Source organism: Betta splendens, chromosome 2 (assembly GCF_900634795.4).
Source record: "Betta splendens chromosome 2, fBetSpl5.4, whole genome shotgun sequence".
Taxonomy (NCBI): domain Eukaryota; kingdom Metazoa; phylum Chordata; class Actinopteri; order Anabantiformes; family Osphronemidae; genus Betta; species Betta splendens.
Genome location: NC_040882.2, coordinates 6,789,086 through 6,811,779, shown reverse-complemented (window position 1 = coordinate 6,811,779; position 22,694 = coordinate 6,789,086). Strand labels below are relative to the sequence as shown.

General features: G+C 43.0%; 2 protein-coding genes and 1 long non-coding RNA gene across 10 annotated transcripts in view; 1 reads left to right on the top strand and 2 right to left on the bottom strand.

Moving 5' to 3' along the window:
- Nucleotides 1-397: 397 nt before the first annotated feature.
- LOC114867352 (nucleoside hydrolase-like) lies at nt 398-2,674 on the bottom strand. The gene is made up of 8 exons (XM_029169969.2): nt 2,521-2,674; nt 2,106-2,299; nt 1,845-2,024; nt 1,621-1,732; nt 1,307-1,443; nt 1,127-1,204; nt 745-861; nt 398-655 (listed from the first exon to the last, which is right to left on the bottom strand). Exons 2-8 carry the CDS (start codon nt 2,283-2,285, stop codon nt 503-505), a joined length of 957 nt encoding a protein of 318 aa, XP_029025802.1. The 5' UTR covers nt 2,286-2,299; nt 2,521-2,674; the 3' UTR covers nt 398-502.
- A 2,304-nt stretch (nt 2,675-4,978) lies between these two features.
- The window catches only part of LOC114867425 (NACHT, LRR and PYD domains-containing protein 12-like), a 95,834-nt gene continuing 78,118 nt past the window's right edge, over nt 4,979-22,694 (top strand). Inside the window, exons 1-11 of one of the 8 annotated variants that reach the window (XM_029170078.3) lie at nt 5,334-5,929; nt 8,839-8,950; nt 9,052-9,189; nt 9,907-9,985; nt 10,143-10,368; nt 10,610-12,527; nt 12,895-13,068; nt 13,888-14,061; nt 15,525-15,698; nt 16,669-16,842; nt 20,168-20,360. In XM_029170078.3, coding sequence (XP_029025911.3) covers nt 5,920-5,929; nt 8,839-8,950; nt 9,052-9,189; nt 9,907-9,985; nt 10,143-10,368; nt 10,610-12,527; nt 12,895-13,068; nt 13,888-14,061; nt 15,525-15,698; nt 16,669-16,842; nt 20,168-20,276 — 3,288 coding nt within the window. In that variant the 5' untranslated portion in view covers nt 5,334-5,919 and the 3' untranslated portion in view covers nt 20,277-20,360. Of the gene's footprint in view, nt 5,930-8,838; nt 8,951-9,051; nt 9,190-9,906; nt 9,986-10,142; nt 10,369-10,609; nt 12,528-12,894; nt 13,069-13,887; nt 14,062-15,524; nt 15,699-16,668; nt 16,843-20,167; nt 20,361-22,301; nt 22,476-22,694 lie in introns of those variants that run through there. The other 7 variants (XM_055504366.1, XM_055504361.1, XM_055504371.1 and 4 more) reach the window with 7 other exon arrangements.
- LOC129603403 (uncharacterized) overlaps nt 15,000-22,694 on the bottom strand; it is an 81,118-nt gene continuing 73,423 nt past the window's right edge. The window contains exons 2-3 of the long non-coding RNA XR_008693223.1: nt 16,757-16,771; nt 15,000-15,612 (exon numbers count right to left, since the gene is read on the bottom strand). This is a non-coding gene — a long non-coding RNA (uncharacterized LOC129603403). The remainder of the gene's footprint in view (nt 15,613-16,756; nt 16,772-22,694) is intronic.

Below are 22,694 nucleotides of genomic sequence, written 5' to 3'. Positions count from 1 at the left end.
GTTTTGGCCACATTTTATCAAGGCCAAACCTAAATCTACAACATCCTCTTCCAACTGTCTCTAGGTTTTTATAATGCGTGTCTAATGGACTGCAGCCACTGTCTTTACCGCTATTCCTGCCTGAGAGGAAACAACATTACAGCCCACTGGGGAACTTCAAGAACTCTCTGCTGTTTAAGGCGGATACATTAAATGAGCAGGTCTGTGGGTTCACTCAGGCCCACCGGACAAATGCTCCTGCTTTTAGTGAAAAACATGTGAAGAGCAAAAATTGTGGTTGTGGCAGGTTAGAAATGAATGTTTTTGCATTCAATTCCAGAATATTTATTCACTGCTAAATATACTAAATTAGAATTTTATAATCCTCTACTAAAAAGGACAGAATAAAGACACTAACTCCAGGTATAATTTGTTTAATTTCACTGTCCAGTTTCATGCAGGTTACATAATCACATCCTTGTTTTCTGATGTGTGGAAGTGTCAGACATCGTTTTATATCTGTCTACATGAGAGAATTGATCAGCATTTGCTTGAACTTCTCCAGGTCGATCTTGTGTATGATGACGGCCTTGTGCGTCTTCTTCAGCAGCTCCATGTAGTCCAGCACCATCATGCCTCTGGTGTATTTGCCCTGCAGCTCCACGGTCACTGCAACCTGAAGGAGGAGGTTTGTGGGAAAATCATAGAAACCAGGTGTATTTTTACATCCCGTGTTAAAACACGTTAGAAGCATCAGACGAGCACCTGTTCGCTTTTTGTAATGAGCGAATCATTGATGGCCACGGCTACGGCGTAGGTGTCGCAGGAATTGAACCCGTTTCCTTCGGTGGTCTCCTTTTGATACTCCTGCGACTGTGCCTTCTGCAGAAACAACACACCATTCAGAATTCAAACATGTTGTGGCAGGAAATGATTTGGCCCTGAAAACATAGTCAACAAAAATGTTCATGAATGCAGGGCTTGTTTATCATAATTGTACTTTGGCACCTTTGAGGTTTTCCCACACAGATCACTAAACAGTAAAACCACTTGGTGCTGCGTACATGTACATGCTTGACTCTGCATCCTCAGTTATTCTGCAGCTTGGGTTGTTTTGTTTTGTTTTTTTTTACAAATGTGCACTTGCCGTCATAGAAAGTTTTGAAATCCTTTTCATGAAGGCCGCCTTCTCAGTCTTTTGGGCCAGAAGCTTATTACAGAAATCCTGAGGGAGAACAAAAGAAATTGAGCAGACACCAAATCACAGCAGCACAAATTCTTCACCTGTTGCTTCACCAGCCGTGGTCATTTGCATATTGGGTCTCACCCAAGGCAAGCTGTTCCTGCAGGTGAACTCCCAGCTGGCTATGTAGGTGGGGCAGGTGTAGCGGTTCAACACGATGTGGGCAGCCTCAGGGTCGGCCACGAAGTTAAACTCCCCGCAGGATGTGGTGTTACCCCTGGCTGCACACACACACACACACACACACACACACACACACACACACACACACACACACACACACACACACACACACACACACACACACACACACACACACACACACACACACACACACAGGGTTGGATTGTTAAAGCCATGTGAGACTTTAAATGATGAAGCTTGATCAGATGACCCACATTCAATGTTTCCCCCCATGATGTACAGCGCCTTCAGTTTGGAGGGGAAGTTCGGCGCCAGCTGCACTGCGACGGCGAGGTTAGTGAGCGGAGCCACGGCCACCAGAGTCACCTGAAGTCAGCAACAGCACGGTTTGTACCATTTATCATCATACTTAGAGTCAGGGGTAAAATACTGACAAAATGATACAATTATGACTCAATTAAACTGCTGTTTGTCCTACCTCGCCTGGATTCTCATTCACAATGTCGATCATGGCCTGTGCAGCTTTCTTCTTCTGCAGCAGATCCAGCCCTGGAGCATCTGGATCTGGAACTTCGCCCAGCCCGTCCTTCCCATGGTAATCGCCTGCGTTCAGTTTATCAGCCAGGATGGGCAGTTTACAGCCTCTGTACACTGGGATCTGTAGAGCACGACAGTCTGTGCTTCATCAAACACCTTCAATAAAAGTCAAACCAACCCCTCTACATGTTTTAACACGTACATCCAGCCTGTTGCAGGCTTTCAGGACCCGCAGCGTGTTCTTGAGGACGTTCTCCAGGGGCGTGTTGCCGTGGCTGCAGGTGATGCCCAACACCTCCACACCGGGATCAGCGAGGGCCACCATGATGCCCTGAGCATCGTCCACGCCTGTGTCCACATCCAGAATCAGCTTCTTCTTCATCCTGGGTCAAACAGCTGCAGGTGGTGCCATTATTTTAACAGTTATAATTGATGGTAGCAGAGAGAACATCCTCAGAAACACAGAATGTGTTGGTAATAATTAATAGATCAGCAAAAAAGAATGTTCAACACTTGGTTCATACGTCAAAAAGGATTTAAAGAAATTGAGCAATTATTTTAACTTTTATGCTTTAAAATGTTGTATCTTATAGTAGGACATATAGTTAAATTCTGACCTGCTGAGCGGATCCTGAGAGGTGTCTGCTGCTTCAGAGAGGAGAGGCGGCTGCAGACTGGCCCAACCTGATGCGTCTCTTTTTAAAGGCCACAAACACGCAGAGGGGCGTTACATAGCGCCCTGCCTTTCCCTGTGGGCTGTTACACAACAGTCACCAGATGTTAGAAATGTCTGATCTCACATTTCATCATTCCAAAAAACTGTAGCTTCTGTATAGATTGTGTAAGGTCACCTCACTGAATAATAACCTGTGATGAGACCTAATGTCCACCCAGTGCAACAAAGCTGGTCTGCAGAGAATGAGCAACTCCAGAACTGGTTGATCAAGATTGTGAAAGAAATGAGCATGGGGACACGTAGAGAGGGATCAGCCACTGGAAAAACGAGATATTTGGCCTTTTCTGGTTTTTCTTTTGTCCAAACCGTATTTGGTTTGGTTTATCATTAGATCTGCGTTGAGACACAGGTGCAACAGGAAAGTGATGAAAATGCACAATGTTGTTCGGGCAAACTTTACACAAACCAGCAGGAAGTTAAATGTGAGTAACAGTGAGTTGGGTTCATTTTTTGCTGCTCATGGGACTGACTGCTACAGTAGGTTTTTATGTGTTGGTTTTATCACACCTTATTTATACAATCATATTTTCCCAGCACCACAATCTGTTCCCAGAAAAAAGCCCTAAAACTCCCAGTTCATCCTGGATTCCAGATTCCACGATGGACTCACCATCTGTGCAGACATCACAGCGGGGCTTTGTGCATGTGCTTCTTAAGTTCCTGAAGTTGTGTGAGAGGAAGCGACTCATGTCAGAGACGTGTATCTACACATGTTGGAGTCTGTCCTTCTGGGAATGTGACTAAACAAGTGGTGAAGAGATTAAGTTAAACTAATTTACATTCACGGATGTAAAGGAAAAAATTGTGCGTTTGTGCTTTTTCTTATCCAACACAGTCGTCATGTGCTGGTTAGGTTCAACACTGAACATTCTTACACAAACAACTAATCTCCTGTGCCCTGTTCAAGTTTAAACATGTTCTGTTTGGCTTAATAATAGTTTATGGTCTGTGTCTGTTTTTTTACACCCAGACTCTGGCTCCATCCTATCTGACTCCCACCTCAGAATTTGGCGTCTATGAACAGGATCCGCTGCAGGTCGTCTGGACGGTGTGACCAGGGACGATAGTCCTGAGGACTAGGGTCGCTCAGCCTCCAAACCTCTACAGACATTCAGAGCTGGGAGGACTGCTCACCCGTCTGGATCGCCTCTGACAAGATTCACGAACTCAGATTCAAACTTAAATCTTAACTTGGCTCGGCCGGTGAGAGAGATTTCTTTGTGGTGATTGATTTGAGTTGGGAAAAAACAAAAGATTGGAACTTTTATTTTTAGTTTGGCTGAAGCCTTTTAATTGGTTGGGAAAAACAAAAAATGATCTATTTTCTACATTTGATCGGGGAAAATTGATTAGATTAAAATAAAAAGTCTGCTCTGGGTGGTGAGACGTCGGTTGCTAAGGGTTCGCTGGTGGAAGCGAATTTTCGTCAGTACTGAGGATACAGACAGGTTTTTTGATCTGTGCGTGGTCCACATGTAAGAGACTGAGTATAAAGAGTGATGTTCGCAGAATGAAGTTTTTTCAACATACGAGGGACGCGGGTCATAGAGGGGCCTAACGTTGAGGAAATGAGACTATGTTGCCAGATCTGATAATGTCCGGTAAAAAGGAATTTTGGGAAATTTCTGGCCGGATCACAAAAAAAACTAAGACAGGAAACCGCTGAACTCTGAAAGACGGGTTCGGGGCAATCTGAGTCTTCACCACCAGACAGCAACCTAACAAAATGAATGAGTAAATATGGTTATTAGTGCATTTCATTTCATTTGAAAAAGCAAAACTATCGAAACAAAACCTCTAAAAGAAAAAAAAGGGAGATGAGAGTAACATGAAGAAAAGAGATAGCGACTCTCTCTGACACACACACACACACACACACACACACACACACACACACACACACACACACACACACACACACACACACACACACACACACACACAATGAAGAAACATGCTTACAGCTGATACACGCTCAAATTGATGTTCATGCTTATCTGCTCGCAATGAATAATCAGTTGCTCGAAACATCCCACAGAGTGATTTTCAAACAACCAGCTAAATGACAACTGCTGCATGACTTTGCGGTCTGATGGGTTTAAACAAATTCAGTACTAAAATCCTCTATGTTTCCCAAAATAATTGTGTACACTATAGGTTTGTCTGGCCAGAATATAGGAAAACAAAAACTTACTCTTAGAGAAAAGTGATAATAATTACTGTGCATGTGTCTTGTCTACGCACTGTCTTGTGCAATATCTGACAGCAAGACACCTTAACATTAATTTTTGCTTTCAAACTTATGCCCAGTTAAATTATTAGGAAGAGATCTCGTGTAGTTTAGGTATTTGATTGATTTCCACTCCAGACGGAGTGCAGGTCACATCTACAGACATTCTAAATAATCCCTCTTTTGTTGGTGTTAACTTCAGCTCAGCTGTGCTCTTATCAGTACCTGCTGAGGGGGGGCTGTAACTGAGGCCCTCACAAAGGCTGCATCACAGCTTGTTTCCATGTGATACGACCTCCAGAGATGCATCTGACCTGTCCTGTACAGCACATGCGTCTTCTGGTCCATGTAGTAACCATGTGGTGCTGGTCCAGAGCAGAACCTCTGCTGAAGTCCAGTCATCACATCTGTGTCTGTGTCCTTCTGTCATTAGTTTGCTCCAAAGCTTCTCATGTTTCTGTGTCAGCTGATGTTTCAAAGCAGAGAAGATGTTGGTCACCACACAGGGACTCTGTCTGTGATGGACCAACAGGAAGTCGTCTCTAAAGCCACGACTCAGCAGTTTGTTTCACTGTGGACTGGAGTGAAATGTGCAGAGTCAGCAGACTTGATGCCTCAGTCCAAGACGTTAAGATGAGCTAAAAGGAAGCTGCTCCGGCTGACTGAAGTCCTACTTTTCCCTTAAATTTGCTTTCAGCCACATGGGGGCGCTCTAGTGCAAAGGGTCTCGCACCTGATGCTGAGGCGGGGGATCGAACCACAGACTTTGCCTTCCGAGTCCGATGCTCTACCAAATGAACACGACTGAAAACCTGCTGCTCTTTGTCCTGGATGTGACAGATGAAAAATTGTCGGCCCTCCATCTCTCTTTCTGCTTTGCTAAACGTTTCTTTTCGTTTCTACTGACTGGATTTATGCTTCATTGACTGTGAAGCCATTGCTGCTTTAACCGTTAACAGACGATCTGATCTCAAAGTTCGTGGGCCCTTAGAATCGTCCTAACAGAGGGAGGAGATCATACGGATGGTGGAGATCTGATGCAGGCGATAGATGGAATCAGGTATTTACACACACTGTTACAGATGTTCACGTGAAGCTGATGGAGGTAAAAGAAGAAAAAACAACTAAATGTTTTGTTGTTAAAGCATCAGTCATTGTTTTGATTACTTAAATTCACCTTGATCCTACACTAAATAAACTATATAAATGCAATGAATTATAACCACTTATGGCCAACTGTCTGACGTTCTGCTGTTTCAGCCGCGTTAAACCGTGGGTTTTATCATGATGGCTGATGATGAGTTATGCTGGTCACACATAACATTTCATTAACCAACATTATCACAGCAGCAGCAAATGCAGTTTTCACATGATTCTTTTAATATTACGCATCATGACAGTTACAAACAACAGAGGCAGGAGGAGGCAGAGACTCACAGGTGGACTACAATGAAAAAATTATACTTATGAAATTATTTTACTTTTCCTCAAAGCACATTCATAAATTCAGTAAAATCTTGAATCTGATTAAAGATTGATCATCATCTTTACTTATAATCCAGGCAAGTCAAAAACATGACAACAAGATTTTTGCTCCAAAGTCTAATGCTTAGCAAGTCATTTCTATTTTTCCATAGTTAAAAGTATGATTAACACAAATCTATATGTTGCATGTTTACTCAAATCATTGTGTACGTCTCCATATTTCATTCCCTTGGAATGACACTTTGTGTCGTTGCATCTAGGAAAAGCACTCTGTAGTTTAAGCAGTAAAGATATCAGGAGATATAAAATGTAAACATTTTACTGGTTCCAACAGATCAGCTGGAGGAGCTTACAGCATACTTACTACTACTTACTTACTTACTTACTTACTACTACTACTACAGTAGCTACATGTACATGCTGAAACAAGCAGCTGGAGACACAGACAAACTGCTGCTGCAGCTAAAACCACTTTAACAGGTTTTATGAAATGTTCCCTGTTCATGTGCTGCGTCAGACAGTAAGAAATACTTCCTGTAAACCCACCTGGTTTCCTGTAAACAGAGAGGGGGCGGAGCCTCGATGATCACGTGATCCAGGTACAGGAGCAAACACGAAAGGTGTTCAGGGAGTTTTGACTCCATTGAGAGAAAACAGAGCAGGAGGAAAACTTAATTAAACACCAAGAAAAGGAAGAAAATTTGAGAAGGTGAGTGTTTAACAACATTACTGTGACTAAGTCTGTTTGTTAATGTAGAGCAGAGATGTCAAACTCTGAATCAAGCAGCTGTAGTCGCAGGCAAAATCAGTCTGGCACTGTTTGAACATTGCTCCTGTTGTAATCACTGTGTGTCTTGACAAAGTGCTCGTTTATTACTGAGGAGCACATGCGCTGGACCTGTAGCTTTCCCCTTTCACAATTTACATCATGTAACAGCATTTCCTACTGTCCACACAGCGCTCAGTGATCAGTCCAAAGACATGAACCCTCCATTCTCATACCTAACAATAGAAAAACATAATACTTTATAGGGGTGTCTGATTTAGATGTGTGTTAAACATTAAACTGTTTTCAGACACTACATGAATAGATACTAAGTGTTGTTAAGCAGATCAGTTTCACTTCTTTCTTGTCTGTGACGTGTGGACAGACCAGATGAGCTGCTGGACACTGAGGTTCTGAAACAGTGAGTGAGGAAACCAGGCTCTGCTGGGTTTAAACCTTCTCTATGTGCTGGTGACCAGTTCACCTTCATCACACTTTATGTTAGAAAAAGCTCTTAGAAGCAGTTCAGACAGAATCCATCCAGTTCTATTTAAACAAAGGCAGAGAAAAGTCCCAGAACGCCAGCAGACGAGCTTCCAAGTCAGACTTCCCTTTAATCCATGTTCACACGTCTGGATTAACTCATGTCCACAATACTTCCAGTCAGATGATATAAAGCTGTGTTGACTTGTCTCCTTTGGCAGAAAAAACAGATGAAAGTTCTTCAACTCGTTAGTTCCCCTGAATTTTGTAGGATGCTTTGCTTTCACTCTTCTGTCCAGTTCATCCCAAACCACCTGTAGTAGCTTTAAATCTGGACAATGTTCTGGTCTTTCTATATTTTCAAAAAGAACCTCTGGTTCTTCTTTCCTGAGATTTTATTCTGACATCTAACTGCCGTAAAACCATAACCTGGAAGAAACAAAACATGACTGGAATTTAGCTAGTAGTTTAATCCGAAACCATCAGACTACTGCTGGGCAACAATTAAAATCGCGATTAACAAAAAATAGTATATTGCTTATTTTTATTTTAAAACTACTACTCTCCGGTGAGAGCAACAGTTGGTGCATGTTGTAACGTCGTCGGGTTCATAGTCCTTTTATATAGACACTTTTTACCTTTCTCAATTTATCTGCTCTCGGTTCTATTCAGTTCAAGTTCAGTGAGCGCTGCAGCAGTCTTAGGCCCCGCCCCTAAAAGCTCCGATTGGTTAAGAAGCGTATCTCAGGCCAGTACTGATCAACAGCCGGCTCCTTCAGACCCATCGTTTGTCTGTAACTGTATAGAGGCAGTGAGCAATGGACTTTACAAATATTATTAATAAAAACAAACTGCATTAACACGTATCATCTGCATCAACAAAGTCTTGCGTTAACGCATGATTAACTCGTGCCCAGCACTAACTTTTAAATTTAAATTTTAGTCTCTGTCCGGTTTCATGTAGTCAGCAATTAGAATCATAGTCATTGTGTGAGTTAAGGGACGTCTCTGGGATTTACTGTTAGTTTATGTCAATGTGATCAGACTGAATGTGGTTCCTCACAGAAGTAGAGCAGCTGGTGCAGCTTCCTCTGCCTCCCACTGTCTGACTGCATCCAGCTGACACTGATATGAACCACAGAAGAAGAGACAATCAGTGGAGGAGCTGATGATGATGATGATGAAGGAAGATTTGGGTTGATGTAAAGATGAATGTGTTTCTTCTCCACATGAAGGTAGAAAGTGTGAATCCAGCAGCATGAATCAGTGTGAGGACAGAGAGGAGGGAGCCCCTCCCTCTAAAACCAGTCTGTGTGGGGACCATGAGAACCAGAACAAAGCTCAGAGGTGATGATTCTGTCTCAAAGTCACACACACATCATTGATTTACTGTAATTGCTCATTTAGGACTCAGTGTGTGAGAGTCACTGTCGGTGTTTTTCTATCAGGTCCCATCAGAGACGAGGATCACCTGGACCTGGACCTGGACCTGGACCTGAACCTGGACCCAGCTGTGTGTCCTTCAAGAGTGACTGGTCAAATGACCGTTTTATTAATTTCAAAGACCAACCTGTATCAGAGTCACAGTGAGTTGTTGTCAGTTTGAATCATTCTGAACAATATGATGTGAACTTACTCCGATGATAAACATTTGTGTTGTTTCCATTTGTTGATCTGGTTGATTTGTGTTTGAAGTGTTGATGTGAAGGAGAAGCTTTCTTCACTCTGATCATTGATCAAATCTCCATCCAGCAGTAGCTAAAGCTCTGATCCTGTAGAGGGTCTCAGGGGCTGCTCCTCTTCTAATGAAGTGCTGACGTCAAAGGAAGCAGCTCATCAACTCTGATCAAACCTGTTTATTGACGTCTCTACATGAAGGTTTTGGTCAAATGTCTTGAAGCTTCTTCACTTGCAGCAGTAAATTGAAGTTACTACTGGAGACTTTAGTTGTGATGTTGTGGCATTGGAGACGACTGTCCCCAGTGTCGGCACCAGAGCCGACATCCAACAATGAATGAATGTAGGAAGTAGTAAAATGTTCCTAGTTCAACATATTCCCACTGGGAGCTGCCCAGTACAACCAGTCTGATCCCAGCAGCCTCCTTGTTCCAACACTTCAGCCTTGTTCAGTGAGGGAGGCAGAGATATATGTTGTTCAGAGCTGAGATTGAAGCAACTGACTGACAGTAAACCTTCACCACTACAGGGAGTCTCTGACTCACTGCTCACATCCAACATCACTTCATGGACCTTTACCTTGTGTGTGTCTCTGTGTGGACTCATTCTTCATGGTTCCTCCACAGAGTGGACCAGCAGAGCTCAGAGGTTCCCAGTGCTCAGTCTGTCCAGCAGCACCAAACACAGCTGGACTCCATATTTATGGTCTGTACATGTACAACTACTACTGTTCATCTGTTGTGTTCAATCATCTCCATGCTGCACTTTTTAGACCAGTGGATGTCAGTGTGTCCAACATGGATCTGATGTTTGGCTCCATGGTTTTAGTTGGATCAGGTCATTCATATAGTTTCTGTTCCAGCTGCTGGAGGAAAACATTGTCACGTTTGTGAAGAAGGAGCTGAAGAAGATGCAGAAGGTTCTGAGTCCAGATTACCCAGAATGCTTAGAGAGTCAGAAGGAGGATGAGGAGGAGTTGGATGGTGAGGATGAAGAGCAGAGGAGGAGCAGCAGAGACGCGTTTCTGAAGATCACAGTGAACTTCCTGAGGAGGATGAAGCAGAAGGAGCTGGCTGACTGTCTGCAGAGTAAGAGGATTTACTGTATCTCAACATTGAGATATTGAGTTCCAACACTGATGTGTTGGAGGTTAACTTTGTTAAATGTGGAATAGAATTTAATAATCAGATACAGCAAACTTATTCTGTTCATTAGTTCTAGTGTTTCAAGCTCTTTCATAATTTTCGATAACACAAAGACTTGAATTAATAAACCATACATTTTTTGACCCCTCACACTTTGCCTTCTTTGTTTTTTTGTTGAACACAGGTGTGATGTTTCCCATCACATATTACCAGCAGATGCTTCAATCAAACCTCCAAGACCAGTTTCTGTGTGTGAAACCAGGCTGGTCAGAAGTCGACCAACGTCTGGATGACATCTACACAGAGCTGTACATCACAGCTGGGCCGGATTCACACATCAACACACAGCATGAGGTCCAACAGGTTGAGACGACACAGCAGAAGCAAAGATCAGCAGAGGAGCCAGTGAAGCCCAGTGACCTGTTCAAACATCCCCCTGGTAAATACAGACGCATCAGAACAGTGTTGACCAATGGAATCGCTGGGATTGGAAAAACAGTCCTTGTGAACAAGTTTGTGTTGGACTGGACCCAACAAAGGTCCAATCAAGACGTGCATCTGATTTTCCCCTTCACCTTCCGTCGTCTGAATCCACTGAAGGGACAGAAGTTTAGTTTGTCAGAGCTCATTCATGAATGTATCCCAGAAACTGAGTCCATCAGCCTGGAGGCTCTGAATTACATCTTTACACATCTACAGTCATCAGGAAACAGCAACTATGACAAGAGCAGCTTCAAACTTCTGTTTGTGCTTGATGGACTGGACGAGAGTCGCCTCCAACTGGACTGTAGCACCAGTGAGAAGGAGACGGGTCAACGTGACGTCACAGAGTCCACCTCAGTGGATGAGCTGCTGACAAACCTCATCAGAGGAAAACTACTACGCTCTGCTCGCATCTGGATCACCACACGACCTGCAGCAGCCAATCAGATTCATGGAAACTTTGTTGAGGTGGTGACGGAGGTCAGAGGGTTCACTGACCCACAGAAGGAGGAGTTCTTCAGGAAGAGATTCACAGATGAGGAGCAGAGCAACACAATCATGTCCCACATCAAGATGGCACGAAGCCTCCACATCATGTGCCACATCCCAGTCTTCTGCTGGATCACTGCTACGGTTCTGGAGGATCTGCTGGAAACCAGAGAGGGAGGAGAGCTGCCCAAGACCCTGACGGAGATGTACGCAGAGTTCCTGGGGTTTCAGATGGATCGGACTAAAGACAAGTACGGACCAGAACAGAGCAGCAACTACATCAAGTCATTGGCTAAACTGGCTTTTAAGCAGCTGCAAAAGGGAAACTTGATCTTCTATCAGAAAGATCTGAAAGAGAGCGGCATCGATGTCAGAGGAGCCTCAGTGTGTTCAGGAGTGTTCACAGAGATCTTTAAACAGGAGCGAGGGAGGAAAACCAAGGACAAGATGTTCAGCTTTGTTCATCTGAGCGTTCAGGAGTTTCTGGCTGCTGTTCACATGATGCTCTGTTACACCAACGGGAAGAGGGAGGAACTGGAGGAGTTTCTGAGGAAAGACTGGGATGATGATGAGGAGGAGGGTGATGATGTTTTGTTTTTGGGGAAAGTCTGGACATATGAACATCATAATTCTTCTTCTTTTTATTATTATAACAAAGTTTATTCATCTCTGGATGATGTCCTGAGTAAAACCATGTTTAAATCCCTCCTCAGTCCAAGTGGCCACCTGGACCTGTTTGTTCGCTTCCTTCATGGCCTCTGTCTGGAGTCCAACCAGAGAATCTTGGGAGGTTTGCTGGGTCACACAGAGAACAGTCCAGAAACCATCCAGACAATCATCAAGAACCTGAAGGAGATGAAGAGTGATAGAATCTCTCCAGACAGAAGCATCAACATCTTCCACTGTCTGATGGAGATGAACGACCACTCAGTCCATCAACAGATCCAAGAGTTCCTGAAGTCAGAGAACAGATCAGAGAAGGAACTCTCCTTGATCCAGTGCTCAGCTCTGGCCTACATGCTGCAGATGTCAGAGGAGGTTCTGGATGAGTTGGACCTGAACAAGTACAAAACATCAGTAAAGGGACGACAGAGACTGATTCCAGCTGTGAGGAACTGCAGAAAGGCTCAGTAAGTCCAACGTTAATGTGATCATTAATATTCTACAGCAACATGAAGCTGAAGCCTCAGTGTTAAAGAGAAACACACAGAATCTAAAAGTTCACAGAGTGAAAACATCAACTACTGGTTCCTAGAAAACATCTTTGTTGAGGATCAGATCAAAGCAGCTGTAAAGTTAGTGAAGATCAAGATCTTCTGTCTTTCTTTGCTTGATGGAGCTTTAAGTCAAATCCAACAGAGAAAATTTAGCTTAGTTTCACACTTTGTGATGGATGAGACCAACTGAGCTACAGCTGCTTCAGCATCAATATTTATGAAGTCAGTTTGTGTCACAGACACTTCACATTTATAGACTTTATATTTTCTGTCATCACAGACTTTCTAGATGTGGACTCACAAAGACTCACTGTGAAGTTGTGGCCTCAGCTCTGAAGTCCAACCCGTCACATCTGACACATCTGGACCTGAGTAACAACAACCTGCAGGACTCATCAGTGAAGGTTCTGTGTGCTGGACTGGAGAGTCCTCACTGTCGACTGGAGACTCTGAGGTCAGTGTTTTTCCTGGTTCGTGTCTCAGCAGCAGTTTTTCAGCTCATCACTTCAAACGTCTCCACTTGAATCTAGAATGAAAAGAGACTCATATGTGTCAGAAACCTGAGGGAATGATTGACAGTTTGTTGTGACTCTCTGAAGTCTGTAAAGCTCATGAACAAACGTTTACTGTTGTGTCACATTTAAAGAAAAAGACAGAGACTCAGAGTAAATCATGTCTCCACATGTTTGAAGGATCTTTAGTGGCGTCTGATTCGTCTCCATCAACAGGCGACACTTCAACCTGTGTGTGATGCTTCCTGTCAGACAATGATGTCACTTTGTAGAGACACAAGCAGGAAACAGGAGCATGAATATGAGGCTGCAGACATGTTGCTACAGAAGGTTCTAGGTTCCATGTAGAACCAGAAGAGAGAACATCCATCTGACTGGGATCAGTTCTAAAGATGATTCACTTCATCAATAATGGTCAGTTTGGAGTTTGATCCAAACATTAGTCTGAACATTTTCCATCAGACGACACAGAATAGTTCAGATTTAGAGAGAAGACGATGAATGAAAGGAACCAGATGAAGTCTTTGATCCAACACGTCTGGTTTTCTACTAGTTCCAGCAGCAGCTTGTGAATCAGTGCTGACATCAACAGGTGTATGAATGTTGTGCTGACATGTGGATGATGTGTAGAAGCTGAGATCATGACGACACAACAACACAAGCACAAAGTCACACTGCTCATTTTAGACTAAACATCAGTGATCAGGACAAATCTGACTCATTATTAATGCTTTGATCCACATCTTTCGTTCTTTATTCAGATTGAGTTGCTGCAGTTTGTCAGAGATCAGCTGTGATTCTCTGGTCTCAGCTCTGAAGTCCAACCCGTCACATCTGACACAACTGAACCTGAATCTTAACAACCTGCAGGATTCAGGAGTGAAGCGTCTGTGTGGTTTTCTGGAGAGTCGTCACTGTCGACTGGAGACTCTGAGGTCAGACTCCATGTTTTAGCTCTGTGTGAGTTTAATGTGATGTGAACTGTAGCAGGTTCATCATGAGGTCAAACCACCTTCACTACTGATCACATTCGGCTTTTCAATTACTGAAAGGTAAAAAGTAAAGTAAAAAAAAGTCAGTAAATGTTGACGATGGAAGACAAAATGTGATTTAAATATTTGATAATGTTTGACTGTGACTCTTAGAACTTACTGAGACTAAATTAAGACACTTGTATAAAGCAGCTACAGAGAATCTTATGGAGCAAATAGAAGCAGTAGAGAATCAGCAGCAGCTTCAGAACAGGACACACAGAACTAAATAGTTGCGTGAAGCTCATTAATGATCATCAAGCACCACAGACAGTGGATGATGTTTGATTGGAGGAGGAGCAGAGAAGAGGAAATGAATCCTAGCAGCATCACAGAACCACCATCACCTGCAGCAGGAAGCACAGCTGTTCCAGAGGAGTGGAGAAGGTCAAAGGTCACTGACAGCTTGGATCCTATGGAGACACTTTGGTCCTAAAGCATGTGTGGAGTCAGTGGGTTCTGACCCGGTGGGTCTTGACAGGGTTCTGGGGACAGGAGAGGAGATGCTGTGGAGTGATGAACGTTGCTCTTCGCCCGCACCGATGGGGAATCACTGCTGTCAATGAGCTCAGCCACCACAGCCACTACTGAGCGGGGAGTGTCGCACTACGGCCAACGTGCACACGGCTGCAGCTACTAAACGCTCTGTTTAGAACGTTCCCCTGGAACCACAGACCAGGTCATGGGAACATGGAGGGGAAGAAGTAAAAGTTAACACAATGATTCATTAAACAGGCACAAACAAACTCAGCGTTTGCTGGATTAACAATAACACAGGCAGACATGAAAACTATACAAACTCACTGCACGGCACAAAATGTGAGAAGTAAAAATCACTGCTGTGCAGGTAACGACTAAACTAATGACTCTATATAATTACGCTCCGTGATCCAACAACAAAAACTCTACACATGAAAACACAAGATGACGACACTGGACGACTGAGAACTAATGTAAACAGCCCTGTTTCCTACAGGCTAAACTAAATACGCTCCGTTACAACGGGCAACTAAATCCTAACATGAAACATGAAACACAAGACTGCGACTGGAGACGACTACAAACCTTCACAGGTGACAAAGGACAGGACATCAAATGACAGAAAACGCCTCTTTAACTTATTGTAACCTGGACGCAGCTTCAAGCTTACGACCCACGACACACCAGCAAGAATGAAACAAAGGCCAAACTTAAATACCATTAGGCCCAGTGATTCACATCCTTCATCAGACCTGGCAACACACAGGAAATGAGCTCAACACAAGGAGGAAACAAAACAGCGCCTCAAGTGGCACGAAGGGGCAGTTGTTACAAATGGATTCAACTAACTGTGTTTTCTACTGTTTCATCTTTGATTCTTTATTCAGATTGAGTTACTGCAGTTTGTCAGAGATGAGCTGTGATTCTCTGGTCTCAGCTCTGAAGTCCAACCCGTCACATCTGACACAACTGGACCTGAGTGACAACAACCTGCAGGATTCAGGAGTGAAGCATCTGTGTGGTTTTCTGGAGAGTCGTCACTGTCGACTGGAGACTCTGAGGTCAGTTCACTGACTGTTACTGTTCTAGGTTCTAGGTTCTGACTGTGGTTCTGCTTCAGAGAACCAGGAGGTTTCAACAATGAAACACAAACGACAACATCAAACAATATTTTTTATATGTTGATCCCAAATTGTTTCTTAGGCCCAAAAATCCTAAAGTTCTTTTATGACAGACTAATGATGTTTTAGTTGTGTGTGAGCTCAATAGTTAAACGTGTTTATTCACAGTTGTCTTCAGATGATTGTTGAGTTGAACATGTTCTCAGAGAGTGAGTGTGAGACACATGACAGAGCAGGAGGAGAAACCTCTGCTCAGCAGAACCAAACTGTTGAAGCACAGACTTTCTCTTTACAGTCACATCTATGTGTATCTACAGTATATATATTGTCTGTATACAACAATCCTTCTGTTTATTTAAATATTATATAATTATTATCTGTTGTCATTCAAGGACGACCTAAAAGTTACTTGTATCTGTGTTAATGTGTGTGGTTCTCTTTTGTTCCTCATTCTGTCTGTGAATCCAAAATATTCACAGCAATTTTCCTCTTAGATTATTAAAGTGTATTAAACCTTGAATCTACATGGTCTCAGAAGATGAAGCCTCATCCAGGTGAATGACAGCATCAGTGCTGTGAGATCCACCAACCACACATTGATGAGAAAGTTCCTCCTCTGTCTCTGTCCAGTGTCTGAACACAGACACAGAGAAACTGGAGGTTGAAACTTTGACCATTAAGATCAGACGAGACGTTGCAGTTTGTTTATCAGTTTAGACAGGAACATTTCAGTCAGAATCATGTTTTTGGTTCTGTCTCCATCAAGACGACATGGAACAAACCAATGAATCACAATAAAGACACAGATGTTGTTGAAGAATCTGAGAGAAAATCATGACGACACCATGAGACACTGAATGGTTTCAACTAACTGTGTTTTCTACTGTTTCATCTTTGATTCTTTATTCAGATTGAGTGGCTGCTGGTTGTCAGAGATCAGCTGTGATTCTCTGGGTTCAGCTCTGAAGTCCAACCCGGCACATCTGACACAACTGGACCTGAGTAACAACAAGCTGCAGGATTCAGGAGTGAAGCATCTGTGTGGTTTTCTGGAGAGTCGTCGCTGTCGACTGGAGACTCTGAGGTCAGTTCACTGACTGTTACTGTTTCAGGTTCTAGGTTCTGACTGTGGTTCTGCTTCAGGGAACCAGCAGGTTTTTCTCCTGACAGTTAATAGCTGGCCTTGTTTGTTTCATTTATACAGTCAGGACCATGAATATTTGGACAGAGACACATTTCTTCTAATTTTGTTCCTGTAAATTACCACAGTGAATTTTAAATGAAACAACTCAGATGCCATTGAAGTGCAGACTTTCAGCTTTAATTCCATGGGTTGAACAAAAAGATTGCATAAAAATGTGAAAAATTAAAGCATTTATTAAACACAATCCCTTCATTTCATGGGCTCGTAAGTAATTGGACAAATGAAATAACTGAAAATAAAATGGTCATTACTAATATTTGGTTGAAAACCCTTTGTTGGCAATGACAGCCTGAAGTCTTAAACTCATGGACATCACGAGATGCTGGGTTTTCTCCTTCTGAATGCTCTGCCAGGCCTTTACTGCACTGGCTTTCAGTTGCTGTTTGTTTGTGGGCCTTTCTGTCTGCAGTTTAGTCTTCAACAAGTGAAATGCATGCTCAATGGGGTTAAGATCAGGTGACTGACTTGGCCATTCAAGCATATTCCACTTCTTTGCTTTAATAAACTCCTGAGTTGCTTTGGCTGTATGTTTTGGGTCGTTGTCCATCTGTATTATGAAACGCCGCCCAATCAGTTTGACTGCATTCACCTGGATCTGCGCAGACAGTATGTCTCTGAACACCTCAGAATTCATTCGGCTGCTTCTGTCCTGTGTCACGTCATCAATAAACACTAGTGTCCCAGTGCCACTAGCAGCCATGCACGCCCAGGCCATCACACTGCCTCCACAGTGTTTTACTGATGATGTAGTGTGCTTTGGATCATGAGCTTCTCCACGCCTTCTCCATACTTTTCTCTTGCCATCATTCTGGTAGAGGTTGATTTTGGTTTCATCTGTCCAAAGAATGTTTTTCCAGAAGTGTGCTGGCTTTTTTAGATGCTTTCTAGCAAAGTCCAATCTGGCCTTCCTATTCTTGAGGCTTATGAGTGGCTTGCACCTTGCAGTGTACCCTCTGTATCTACTTTCATGCAGTCTTCTCTTTATGGTAGACTTGGATATTGATGCGCCTACCTCCTGAAGAGTGTTGTTCACTTGGTTGGCTGTTGTGAATGGGTTCCTCTTCACCATGGAAATGATTCTGCGATCATCCACCACTGTTGTCTTCCGTGGACGTCCAGGTCTTTTTGCGTTGCTAAGTTCACCAGTGCTTTCTTTCTTTCTCAGGATGTACCACACTGTTGATTTTGCCACTCCTAATACTGTAGCAATTTCTCCCATGTTTTTTTCTGTTTTCTCAGCTTAATGATGGCTCGTTTCACCTGCATGGAGAGCTCCTTTGACCGCATGTTGTCTGTTCACAGCAAAATCTTCAAAATGCAAACACGAGTCCTCTAATCAACTCCAGGTCTTTTATCTGCTTCACTCATAATGACATAACAAGGGAATTGTCCACACCTGCCCATGCAATAGCATGGAAGTCAATTGTCCAATTACTTACGAGCCCATGAAATGAAGGGATTGTGTTTAATAAATGCTTTAGTTTTTCACATTTTTATGCAATCTTTTTGTTCAACCCATGGAATTAAAGCTGAAAGTCTGCACTTCAATGGCATCTGAGTTGTTTCATTAGAAATTCACTGTGGTAATGTACAGAAACAAAATTAGAAGAAATGTTTCTCTGTCCAAATATTCATGGTCCTGACTGTAGTTTGATCACTTTGCTTCCACTGAATGAATATCAAAAATTAAAACACAAACAACAATATAAAACAGTATTCTCTATATTTTGAACCCAAATTTTTTCCTAGGCCCCAAAAATCCTAAAGTTCTTTTATAACAGACTAATGAAACAACCAGAACTCGTCCAAGTCCGAAAGTCCAGTCGTGGTTTTCACAGTGGTTCCTCTGCATCTATGCATCCATCATCCCAACAACCTGTCAAGTTTGGGTCTGCGTGGTTCTGGAGCTGATCCCAACTGTCACTCAGCAGGAGGCAGGGTCCAGTCTGGACCGGTCACCAGTCCATCACAGGTCCAACACACAGAGACAGACAATCAGACCTATGGAAGCTCAGAGTCAGCAGCTAAGCAGCAGAACTTCAGGTCTTTGGACTGTGGCAGGAAGCTGCAGAACCAGAACAGAACCCACACAGACACAGGGAGAACATGAGAAGCCCACACAGAAAGGCTCCTGCTGAACCCAGGTCCTTCCAGCTGTGAACACCACACAGTCAGTTCACATCAACACAAAGTCCAGTTCATCAGAACCACTGCACAAAAACACAAGGTGGCACCAAACAGGAGCCAGTCAGTGAGTGTGTTTGTTACCAGTGGAACCAGTCAGGTCCATACTGGGTGGAAACTCATTCATCACATTCTTCTTCTTCTGCAGTTTCACTTCATTTCAGTGAGTTCTCATCAAAGTGTTTGTTGACTGATATGAAATCTTCACAAGTTGCACACTTGCATTTATCACTGATGTTTGTGAAGCAGCTGCAGAAAATGTCCAGTGTTGGTTGGTTTCAATTCATCACTTTATCTGAGAATCAGAGAAAATCATCACAACTAATTTTCAATCAAGTTTCAGTCCATCAGCTTCTCTACTGATTCCAGATGTGACTGAGGTCAACAGCAGCGTGTGAATCAGTGCTGACATCAACAGGTGTATGAATGTTGTGCTGACATGTGGATGATGTGTAGAAGCTGAAATCATGACGACACAACAACACAAGCACAAAGTCACTTTGCTCATTTTAGACTAAACATCAGTGATCAGGACAAATCTGACTCATTATTAATGCTTTGATCCACATCTTTGATTCTATGAAGCTCATGAACAGAAGTTTGTGACGTCTTTTCTATCAAAGTCACACTTTAAGTGTGACACAGCAACAGAGACTCAGAGTAAATCATGTCTCCACATGTTTGAAGGATCTTTAGTGGCGTCTGATTCGTCTCCATCAACAGGCGACACTTCAACCTGTGTGTGATGCTTCCTGTCAGACAATGATGTCACTTTGTAGAGACACAAGCAGGAAACAGGAGCATGAATATGAAGCTGCAGACATGTTGCTACAGAAGGTTCTAGGTTCCATGTAGAACCAGAGCAGAGAACATCCATCTGACTGGGATCCGTCAGCAGCAGCTTGTTCTCTGTTGGTGACGAAACCTGAAGTTCACTGGTGTTTATCAGAGTTTAGACAGGAACATTTCAGTCGAGATCACAAACTCCCCACGTGGGTTCTGACCCGGTGGGTCTTGACAGGGTTCTGGGGACAGAGAGGAGATGCTCTGGAGTGATGAACGTTGCTCTTCGCCCGCACCGATGGGGAATCACTGCTGTCAATGAGCTCAGCCACCACAGCCACTACTGAGCGGGGAGTGACGCACTACGGCCAACGTGCACACGGCTGCAACTACTAAACGCTCTGTTTAGAACCCTGAACGTTATTAAAAAAGCACAAACAAACTCAGCGCCTGCTGCATTAACAATAACACATGAACACATGAAAACTATACAAACTCACTGCACAGCACAAAATGTGAGAAGTAAAAATCACTGCTGTGCAGGTAACGACTAAACTCATGACTCTATATAATTACGCTCCGTGATCCAACAACAAAAACTCTACACATGAAAACACAAGGACGACACTGGACGACTGAGAACTAATGTAAACAGCCCTGTTTCCTACAGGCTGAACTAAATACGCTCCGTTACAACGGGCAACTAAATCCTGAACATGAAACATGAAAATACTAGACTGCAACTGTATGGGGTGCCGAATGTAAAAGTAGCACCTATAACTAGTTTTCTCACATTTAACTAAATGACACAACATGTTTTCTCTCATTTAGTTAAATGTGCAAAAGTCTAAATGTAAATGTTAAATGTTAAATGTAAATGTTAAATTTTAAACGTTAAATGTTAAATGTAAATGTTAAATGTAAATGTTAAATGTTCGCCGAGTGTAAACTGAATATTCATGAATGTGCAAGTAGACTCCACCCCTACCCTCAAACAGCACTGGTCTCATATGGGGTGCTGAATGTAAAAGGAGCACCTATAACTAGTTTTCTCACATTTAACTAAATGACACATGTTTTCTCACATTTAGTTAAATGTGCAAAAGTCTAAATGTAAATGTTAAATGTAAATGGTAAATGTAAATGGTAAATGTAAATGGTAAATGTAAATGGTAAATGTAAATGGTAAATGTAAATGTTAAATGTTTGCCGAGTGTAAAACTGAATATTCATGAATGGGCAAGTAGACTCCACCCCTACCCTCAAACAGCGCTGGTCTCAGATCAGAGACGCGAACTCAAACACCTCAAACAGTGAGCACAAACCCCGCCCACATCTGATCTGGAAACTTGTTTTTAGCCTGGACGTAACTTCGGCTAGCTAGTATAGTTAGCCAACTAATTCTCCACCGGCGCCACAGAAATATTCTATTTAAACCTACTTAACTCCCCATTAATGGTGTTTACGACAGGACAACAGTTTGAAGCGGAGCCTCAGCCCGCACACCTGCCGTTACAGCCCATCATCAGGGTGCGATTTCAGTCTCATCATAAACTCAAAATCACCAGAACACCGCAGATGCGCTAAATTCTTCCTCATCAGGTGTCGACGAGGTTGTGATATCGCTGCACTCCTAATAAAGCAGGATGCCCCGAAAACTTAGCTTTGGTGGCAGGTGATTCTGTAAGTGACCCGACGGTGGCGAGCTGACTGACCTGTCATTACTTTAGCAAATGCAATGTGTCGTAACGTAATCGACAGTTAGCGTCAGCACTGAGACGGGCTAAATAAATAATTGTTACGTTGATTAATGGTAACAATGTGGGTCTCATTGTGTCAAAACACGACCGCAATCCTTCAAGAGTTACACATATTTGCCGATGTTGCGCTTCAAATGCTCTTGGGTGTTTTATTTTGAAAGTCAGGCGACTGGCCCCGCCCCCGGTTTCCCTTTTTCTTATTTCGTTTTGAAAGTGGAGAAAAGTAGACCTTATACCTTATACCGGACCTTATACAGTAGATGCTCCTTTTACATTCGGCACCCCATACAACTGGAGATGACTACAAACCTTCACAGGTGACAAAGGACAGGACATCAAATGACAGAAAACGCCTCTTTAACTTATTGTAACCTGGACGCAGCTTCAAGCTTACGACCCGCGACACACCAGCAAGAATGAAACAAAAGGCCAGACTTAAATACCATTAGGCCCAGTGATCCACATCCTTCATCAGACCTGGCAACACACAGGAAATGATTTCAACACAAGGGAGGAAACAAACAGCGCCTCAAGTGGCGCGAAGGGGCAGTTGTTACAAATGGTTTAAACTGACTGTGTTTTCTACTGTTTCATCTTTGATTCTTTATTCAGATTGAGTGGCTGCAGTTTGTCAGAGATCAGCTGTGATTCTCTGGTCTCAGCTCTGAAGTCCAACCCGTCACATCTGACACAACTGGACCTGAGCTACAACTACCTGCAGGATTCAGGAGTGAAGCATCTGTGTGGTTTTCTGGAGAGTCGTCACTGTCGACTGGAGACTCTGAGGTCAGTTCACTGACTGTTACTGTTCTAGGTTCTAGGAGGTTTCGCTCCTGAGAGTTAATGGTTGTTTTTTTCTTCACTTACTAAACATTAAAACACAAACAACAATATAAAACAATATTCTTTAAATGTTGAACGCACATTGTTTCTTAGAGATAAAAATCCTAAAGTTCTTTTTTAAACAGACTAATTAAACAAATTGAACTGGTCCAAGTCCAAAAG